Here is a 10,391-nt window from a genome sequence, read left to right on the forward strand (position 1 = left end):
CTAAATTTTTTATTTGTAAAATACTTCTCTTCGCATGGTATATAAAAAAAAGATCCTTGGAGGTAGATGACAATGATAGATAAACAAATCTACAGCGAACTACAGCGAAGAAGAAAGAATTTAAGATTTGGGAGAGGAAGATATATTTTTTCTCAATTGTCGTAAAAATAGTAGAAATTCAGATCATGGAGGAAGATTTATCATTAATCTTATCCCTGTATCCCTGGCTAAAGGTCAGACTGGGGATACTTTGTCAAATAAAACATTAATTTAGATGTTCTTGTGTGCTAGAGAGGAACATTAGTAAAAAACCAAGCCTATAAGATTTTTCACAGAAAAAGTATTAATGCTGGTATTACAAAGAATAGTTATTTATTGCATCGTTTTTTATACAGCTTTCCGCCGAAGTCCCGGGTCAACAAAACTAGTAATAATTTAATGATTTTTACTTTATATTCTAGGAATGTTCGATGTTATACTTGTTTTTTTCAGTAATGCTGAAAAAAGGTTCTAATCCAGCGGATAATAATCTGTTTCGAAGCCATAATGGAAAAAAGTATACTGATCTTACAAACAGGTTCACATAGGACAAACTGTCTTACTTATCTCTATGACATTGTAATAACTTTTTTCTTTTCTTAAAAATAAGAATTAATCTTTAAAAGCGATGAAAAATATAAATCTTTTTTTTGTAACATAAAACAGTAAACGGATTGAAAGAGAAGCCTTGTCAACAATCCAAATAATAAACAAGAACATTTGTTTTAAAATTAGCGGAGCTTATAATATACAAAACAATATTAAGACCTTTTGGAACACTTTAATAAAATGGTACAATGCCAATCTAAACGACTTAATTGTATGTAAACAGGTTTAACAAAACTGAAAAAAAACGTCAGTCATTAAACATAGAGTTGCTTCGATATTAAAAATGGTCATTGTCAGAAAAAGGGTTAAAAAAGAGATTATCCTAAAATATATATTCGAAACAAATTTTAAAAGTGTCCAATCAATCACGCTTGCTAATGTTTCATACCTACAAAGTGTTTCGTTCTAGCTTTTATTTAGAGTGGGTAAAATGAGAGGTTTCAAAGGTTTTTAAAAATTTAACGAGGGTAAAAAGAGGGGTTTCAAAGTTTGAGGTGGGTAAACAATCTTTTACCCCACTATTAGACTTCTATGGCTTCATATTCGCATCTTGCATAATAGCTAGAAGGATTAAATTTTGTTTCAATGAATGACAAACAGATCAAATTATCTTGCGAGAGTGATTAAACACCATTTAAAAACTGTCAAATTCCAAGTGATGTTTAACTCTTAAATATTTTAACTAAAATCATGAAATTCAATATAAAAAAATATAAGAAAAAATGCTCTAGAATTAAAAAGACATACAACATAGAACAGAGACAAAATTTCCGTAATTTAGGCTAATTTAGGTTCAAGAGAGAGGCCCATATGGGATAGTTATTTAAAGCATTTTCTCGACATGTAATTCTAATGTTTTGTGGCGACTATATGGCATTAAAGAAAGGTGGTCATTGTTGACATAAAGGAGAATTTGTCCTATACATACATTGGACTTAATAAATGTTAGTTAATTATGTATGGTATTTTCCTAAAGATGAAATATATCATTTAAAACACAACACATTTGAGATAATCTAATAATGAGTTTATGTTGATATAATTCTGAAGGAATAAGACAATGGCCGATAAAGTGATGTACATCCCCAATGATGATACACAAAATTCCCTCTTCTTTGGATTACAATTAATGGTTGAAACGTTCGGATACTCAACATAATCAACCAATCGAAATTCATTAAAAGACCACAAAGTTGATAAGCTAAAAAGTAAGAAAACGTTATTAAAACAACTTTAGGGACTAGTGTAATAAACAGTCCATTGTCCCTTTCCTTTCTGGATATAATTACAGCACAAATGTAAAACAATTTTCTTTATCTTTACATAAAAATATTAAAATTTTAAATAAAAGATATCATGCTAACAAACCCCTTTTTTTTAAGTATTTCAACAGAACCCTAATAATTTTATAAGTTGTTAAAATATTTGTGTGTCTACTGGTGTTGAATTTTTGGTAACATTTTTAGAGAGGGAGAAAACTAAATAAAAAAATTATTGCCCCAAAAAGGGGAAGATACATAAAAATGTAATTTTTCAGGGCTCGGCAGCCGTGCTCAGCCGCACATTGACTAAGCTACAGAAATTTATCAACTTATTCTTTAACTTGGGCCTTTTTCAAAATTATTGCAGCTAAAAATATACTCGAATCCGCCTAATTTGCAGAAAATCAGTGGTTACAGCTGACCCAACACCATAGAGAAAAAAATAAAAGAGAGGAATCGAAGCAACTAGAAGACGAAAATAGGCAGTGGGCCTAGAGGCCTACTTAGCGCTCTTGCCGCGCTAAAATTTATTACAATTCCACTACTTTTCAAATGGGAGGATTAAAAATTATTTTAAAAAATATTTTTTTACTTTTTACTATTTCCATATTTAGGGCAAGAATATTAGATTAGATATTTTCGTTTTAATGTTTTAATTAAAAAATTACATAGAATTTTATTTTTATTTAAAAAAAATTGTTCATGAAAGATGAATCCTTCTATTTCTAAAAAGGGGGAAATTTTTTTCATAATGAACATTCAGCTGATTCTGACCGCCCACGGCTGTTTGCTAAATATCGCTTTTCTTTTTATTCACATTATTTTTTATGATTGACTTACAAAAAGCCCTGGGCGGTTTTTGATTTTCGTCTGCTTCTAAATTTAGGGATGGGGAAGTAGTATTTTACCATGAAAAAGGGGTGAGTATTCATCCTCTTATCCTTTTTCCTTATGCCCAACACTAACCAGTTTGGAATCCAACCCAGCAAAACTCAAGATTAACGGCTGCCGATCTCTGAGTTTTTTTTATGAAAGAATTTGAAGTGGGAGTAAAATTAATTCGTTTTTAAAAGGTTGTTCGTAAGAACAACTTAACACGCAATATTTTAAAAGTAAGGTTTATAAAAAGACGTGTGTTCCAAAGTGACAAAAACAAGCAGGAAGGCACCAAGTGGAAAATTGACAAAAATTTTAACAAAAAAAGGATAAAAATTGAGCCATCGTTTTTCGATGCAGTTTTTGTGTCTTCAATTCGTAAATTGCCCTCCAAGATTTTTTTGTCGAAAATTTTTGGAAATTCAAGTAGAGCAACAACACATAAAAATGAACCGTGAAGGGATATGTCAACTAAAGAGAATTTCAATATTTGATTTCTTTCTGCAACATGCCTGTATTGTCATCAATAGAAATTTTTTTTAAAGAATCGGGTATTTTCTTTAATAAAGAAAAGTTTTGAACGTAACTACAATAATATGTTTATATTTTCTGAAGGATGGGACAATAGACTTTAAAATATAAAGTATAAAAGTTTTATAAATACATTTTCTCAATCGTTTTATTAACCACTACTTTTATCAAATCATGATTGGTTGATTCAAACTTGTAGTGTCAAGACTTTTCAACCAATAATTTTAATGTACATCATGAGGGATGTACATTAATTTATTCCTTAAGATCTCTGCTTCTAGCTCAAATTCTCTAAAAATAATTCCATTGTCACGTACGAACAGACAGACTGACGTACATCCCCTGATTGAAACATATGATTCTTGGATGACATGTACAGATGTATAATGCATGAAACACCTTGATTATAATCCCAAAAACATATTTAATAACAAAAACTTTTATAACAGGGGTATATAATTGATTACTGATTTTTTACAAGAAATAATCTCAACAAGGATCATTTTGACCTTGAGTAACGCAGCACTTACACAAAAATCTAAATACTATATAATAAAGTGGTACTTGTAGCTGGCTAAAGTAACGACACCCCCAATCAACTCCCTTTGCCCTATCCTCTCCCGTCCTACTGAATAAACAAACTGACCAATAAATGAAGTCCATATTAGCAAATTGAAGACAAATTTTTCCCTGTTATTACACGTATTCTATATTCATTCTTACAACTAAACTACATCTAAGATGAAAAGGAACTTAAAACAGCAATTATTAAAAGTAATATTCATCCCTTTTTTATTCAACTTTCTATGATTACAGCAATTGACAAGTCTTTGAAAAAAATCCTTCAAACTGTTTTTGAGCGAGTCATGTCAAATTTCATTTAAGTTTGGATATTAGATTCATAAATTTAAAAAACGGAATTTTTATGTAACTTACACTTAAAAACAAAATTGGATGTAGAATATACGTGGATATTATGTCAATTTAGCTTGCTAACATGAAATTCGTTAATAGGCAGTTCGTTCATCCAGTAGGAAATAAGTGGATGGGGTAAAAGGGGGTGTATGTTGGGAATCGTTTTTTAGCCCGTTGCAAGTTTTACTTTATCAAAGTACATGAAAATATGATGCAACATCTAAGTAATAATACATCGATTTTCAGCTAACATTTATTTAAAAATTAAAAGAATGTATTTTATCCAAAACTCCTTATAAAACTAACCCTTAACAATCAAACCACAAGATTCGCTACCACGCATAATTTGTTACTAGTTAATCCTTTTCAAGAAGCTTTTACAAATTCCAGGATCTCAAATTTGTTTTCTTAATTAAAGGAGTTTCCAACATAAGTTTAGAAATTTAACCTTTTGCTTTTCTGCCAGTCAAAAAATCATTTTGATCGTTCATCTAGTAGGATTGGAGGGGAAGGGTATCCTTATTATAGCCAGCTGCGAAAATCACTTTATTAGAGTACAAGAAAATTTGGTGCAACATCCAAATAATAATCTATCAATTAATAGTAGCACAAGTTTTATTGTTTTATCATTAAGCTTTTATGTTATGTTCTAACTTTTATGTAAGATTAACTGTTATTAACCCACATATCCATGCATATTATTGTTAAATAAAATGTAATATGATCTATACCTGAAAAATACTTAAATTCAAGACAGCATTTTATTTTGCCTTAATCTCTTTATTTTTCATTTTTTTTCTCTTTCTCTCTCTCTCTTTCTCTCTCTCTCTCTCTCTCTCTCTCTCTCTCTCTCTCTCTCTCTCTCTCTCTCTCTCTCTCTCTTTCTTTCAAAAAATTACAGATTTAAACAAATTGAAATAAATCTAGAGCTACAAATGTAAAGAATTTTATTTCTAAAATCAAAATTGAATTAATTTTTGCATACTAACGTTAGTTTGTTCATAAAATGAAAAGAAACTGTTGAATTGTGGTGGCAAATTAGGTTTTGTTACAGAAAAAATGTCCCTTTCTCGTTTTGATATCCTTTAAATGAACTAGGTACAAAAGAATAATTTAAAATGTAAATTGGTCTAACTTTATAGCCAGGCAATTGAGTTAAAATTAAGTCATACTAATTTGACATTTTTGCATATGCTTCGCTACGGTAGAGCCTTAATTATGTAATGTAATTATTCTAATTTTATTCAAATTATAGGCCATAGGCTCTAAGAAAGGAGAAAGAGAGAGGAAGAGAGAAAGTGTGTGAGAGAGATAGAAAGAAAGAGAGAGTAAAATTAGGTATATAATAATAGCCTTATAAACTTACTCTCTCTTTAAAAAGCTCTTCTTTAACTTTAATGTCTGTTAAAGTTAAGGTTAACCAAAAATAACCATTATGTGGTAGATAAAGCTTTCTAGTAGCAATCTAAAATCTACGTTGATATCAGACAAATTTGGTTGTTAAATCTGAAAATAGTGATAAAGTTTATCAAATGTACTATTAAAACTATAAACTATTAAAATTCTAGTTTAACATAAAACTTTTAGGCTAAGAAATGCAAACGAAGGAAATTTCAACGAGGGCATAAATCACAGACCATTGCCATCTATGGAAAAAAATTTCCTTGCTCTATTTATTTTCTTGGGAAGCAATAGTCTATGCTAGGGTAAGAAGTTCCATGGGGGCATAAATCACAATTTGCATATGAATTAGTCCAGTTCTTACATTGACTGCCCAGGGATTCAAGAATAGTTATAAATTGCATCTTATTATAGACAGCCTTCCGCAGATATTGAAATTAAAAACAGTTTTGTTAACCCTTAGTAACAAAACTGGTATTAATCTATCGGTTTCGAAGCCATACTAAAATTCTACTAAAAAAATAAGAGAGGTTTCGTGAGAGCTTATCAAAAACCAAAGGAATACAAAAAATACATTTTTTTTATTATAAAATGAATGTAAAAATAGAAATGTAAGGCAAAGCCAGCATTTAAGAAGCAGTTTGAATATGTATAACGTACTATTAACTTCATAAATGTCTATTTTATACAATTTTTATTGTCATATTTTTATATTCTTATTTTTATACAAAATATTGTAATATTTTCTTGTTTGAAGCATTTTTTGGAATAGATCTTAATATTAATAAATATTTTTAGAGTAAATTTTTTTTTTAATATTTATATTTTCTTTTCCATGAAAATTTTGTTAGATTTTTTATTCAAATATTGATTTTATTCAATTTCCGTTTAATAAACATAAATAAAAAATATTTATTAAAACATAAGTTTTTATCTTTGGTGTCTAGAAAAAGTGGAATTTTTTTCTTTTTTTGGCTTAAATATTTTCAAAACAGATGTTTTTTTTCCAATATCATCTTTTTTAACCCAAATTATTTTGGTTGATATAAAAAGAGAGGTCATATTTATTAATTTTTGTCTTTTTTAAACTGGAAAATAATTAGAATTATTGAAACTTACCTTCATTAAAATGTATATTTATCAAAAAGATAAATGAAGCAAGAATAAATTTATCAAACTTCATTTTTTCAAATTTATCACATAAATTTTATAATTAATTATTTTTTTCCATAATTAATATATTCACTTTTATTTATATTTGGTCATTTTTGTCACATTTCTAAATTGTTTAAAATTTCTTTTTTTAACTCATAATTTTTATGATTTTTAAATCTAATTTTGTCTATGCTCTTTTTGGCCTTGTAGGAAAATGACTACTGTGGGTCCGACGGACAGATTGATTGGTCGGTACGGTACAAAATTGTGTCTCTCCATTCATTTTTGGACGGAACTTGGCTGTCCCATTTCCCGTCTCTCTCTCTCTCTCTTTCTCTCTGTCGGTTCCCGTGCCTTTAGCTCTCTCTCTTCTATCCCTCTCTCTCTCTCTATTACAACGGAGTATGGAGAGGGGGTGGGTGAAATTTGTGTGTGTGTATTATTGTTGTCGGGGAAAAGAGGTATAAAGGACTGCCCTTTAAAAAATTCTTTGAAATCTCCTTTGAAAATTAATTAAAACACATTTATCCTATGCTATGCAGTAGTAAGATTGATTTGTCTTAAGAGAAATATCTCCAAAATTGCTGGTCAGTTTGGGTTGTACCTTTAAGGAAGTTTTAAAAATGTCTTTTGGTGGTATTGTGCTATTTTTATGACCTCCTTCAGGGTCCCCTAGATACTAGGGGCGAAATAAGCAGTAAACAAAAAAAAGAAAAATAGAAATAGAAATAGAGATTTTTAATTTTAATAGTTATAATATAAAAATATTCTTCATAAAGCATGGGTTTAGACTATATATAATGATATAATCTATGTTTTATTAAACTTTATAAGGTTAAATTTTATTTGTATTTTGCTAGAATTCTTTTGATGTAATAGGGTTTTATTTCATCAATTAATAATTACTGATTATAAATGTATTTTATTTTTTGTTCAAATACTAAATTTTATTGTACAGTCTTTATCAGCGGGGAGTATAAAATGATTCATAATAAGAACTTTTTATACATAAAGAGAGAGAGAGAGAGAGAGAGAGAGAGAGAGAATGATAGAAAGAGAAAATTCGCCGGGACAGTACAGCAAGAAACTTATTTTTAGCAACCAACTCATTAATACCTAGGAATATGAAAACGTATCGCACACACACGCATGCACGCACAAGAGCTACGTGCGTGCATACTACACGCTTTAAATTACACTTGATAATCTAAGTACCTTTCATTCAGATACAAAATTTCGCGACCACTTTGAGAAAATTTCCACCAACCCCACCACCCCACCCACCTTCCCACCAACTTTTGCCAGGAATTCAAAGGGATAAGTGATTGACCTATAAATTGATGTACAATGAAGATACACAAATTTAACCCTAATGTAAATTACAATTAGAGATTGAAACTTTTGAACTCTCAATTCAAGTCCCCAAAGTTGCTGAGACAACGGACAAGAAAAAATTATTATGAAACGTTGGGGACTAGTGTGATAAACAGACCAATGTCCCCACTCCCCTCCCTGATTTTTGTTCAACTATTTCGCTTCTGCTTAACCCACTTCCCTAAACCCCTTTTTCCTTTTGTTAATCTTACTTAATAATAACAATAATAATCCGTGGGGAGGGTGGGGGGGGGGGGTAGGAAATAGCACCTAGAGAAATATCATGCCATATTGTCTCATAGATTTCTCCAACATTTAAGCCAGTCAAAACTATTTTTGCATATAAATAAAAGAACACAGTAATAGTGTCTGACTGATTATGACGTAACAAAAAAAAAATTAGCCAATGAGAGGCCGTTATTGACCAATGGTAAAATTTATAGGGGCCTCACATTGGCTTATTTTTTTTGTTACGTCATAATCAGTCAGACACTATTACTTTGTTCAAATAAAAAGATGAAAATATGCTCTGTAGAAATGTTCTTTGAAATAAAGTAAATCAATCGGTTCAGTGGTAAGGGACGATCAAGATTGATCTTATAACTTTATGACATAAATGTAAAAAAAACTATGCTTTTATTGGACGAAATCATTTAGCTAAATTTTTGTAATTAATATTGAATATTTTTTGTAATGTATTGAATCTAAAATGTATGTCAATCTATAGGAAGGATAATTTTGCTTAATGTTAATTATCTCCTGTGTTCCATCCATGAAATTTTGAAACTTTATATGGTAAGAATAAGCCCTGTCTATAATCCCAGGGAGGAGGTGACATTGGGTTGTTTATTACACTAGTCCCCAAAGTTTTAATAACTTTAATTGAAATTTGATTGTTGGTTGATTAATTTGAGTATCAAAACGTTTCAACTACTAATTGTACTCTACAGAAGAAATAATTTGTGTATAATAATTAAGTATGTACATTATTTATCGGCCAATGTCTTATCCCTTTAGATCCCTGACTATAATCCAACCATCTAAACTTCCCTTTAAAATAAGTTATCACATTTCTAATAGCACATTCATGTATTAATGAGTGCTATGGTCAATTCATTCCCTAAAATTACAGTATAAATCATAGTGGAGATTCGAGAATCCAATCAATAATTCAACTACCTAACAAATTGAAAATATCCATACGTCTGTATAAAGTTCTATATATACAGTTAGTTGATGTTTATTTTAAAGAATTAAATATAGAAGACTAAGAAAAGATGTATTTTTCTTAATTGTCATTCTATTAAAGCTAATTACTTTGTTTTAATTAGTTCATACTACTACTATATACAAGAAAAAATACTACATATCAGTATGGCTTTTATATAATCACATTATCATTGCTCTAAATATGTTATCTAGTGTACTTAACTATCCACGTTGATAATAACCTACATTTGATCTACATATACTGTGATACTGTTGTTGCTTTTGGGACTTTAGAACTGTAGTATTACCATAATTATTGAGGTTTTATTTGTATTATGTTTAATCCCCAGGGTTCAAGGATTAAGTAAAAATTATTTTTAGATTTTTTAAAAAATAATAGCATTAGTAGGGGAGATGTCTTGGTTCATAAACAGGTGTACACTTTTTACAAAACACTAAAGAGAACATGAACAAAGACGTTCAAATGAGGCAGAGGTTTTTTTTCAAACGAAAGGCTGAAAGCAAATGCATATATTGAAAGAGTTATTATAAATAGATATAGAGAGATAATTTGACGTTACAAAAAAGAGACAGACAGACATTGTCGCTTATAGAGAAACTTCAATTATAAAAAAAAGGCCTTATTAACTCATATCCTTTAGCCCTGATAGATAGGTATAGAGTAAATATATGGATTTTAACAAATACAAATAACATTCATGGTGTTAATTAACATCCGCAAAAATTCCTTTTTTAAGTAGCTTTACAAACATGTAGAACAACCCTATAATCTTATATGCTACGTATTTTTAGTAGCAAAGCAACTTTATAAAAGACCTTTACTGTCCAACTTTTTTTTCTTCGTCTATACTTCTTTAATATTAGTTCATCTTATCTCTCCCTCCTCTTTTTTGCTCTTTTATATTCCACTTTTTATTATCATTTTCTTCTTCCCTTATAGTTTCAAAAATAATGTTGGAATATTTGCTGTTGATATTTGCGGGGGAGAAGGAACACCGG

At 29.6% G+C, this 10,391-nt stretch overlaps 1 protein-coding gene across 1 annotated transcript in view; it reads right to left on the minus strand.

Moving 5' to 3' along the window:
- LOC145313924 (latrophilin Cirl-like) overlaps window positions 1–7,011 on the minus strand; it is a 42,382-nt gene extending 35,371 nt beyond the window's left edge. The window contains exon 1 of the mRNA XM_080153578.1: window positions 6,753–7,011. Coding sequence (XP_080009704.1) covers window positions 6,753–6,816 — 64 coding nt within the window. The 5' untranslated portion in view covers window positions 6,817–7,011. The remainder of the gene's footprint in view (window positions 1–6,752) is intronic.
- Between the last annotated feature and the right edge of the window lie 3,380 nt (window positions 7,012–10,391).

Source organism: Acartia tonsa, chromosome 3 (assembly GCF_053477335.1).
Source record: "Acartia tonsa isolate MP-2025a chromosome 3, ASM5347733v1, whole genome shotgun sequence".
Classification (NCBI taxonomy): domain Eukaryota; kingdom Metazoa; phylum Arthropoda; class Copepoda; order Calanoida; family Acartiidae; genus Acartia; species Acartia tonsa.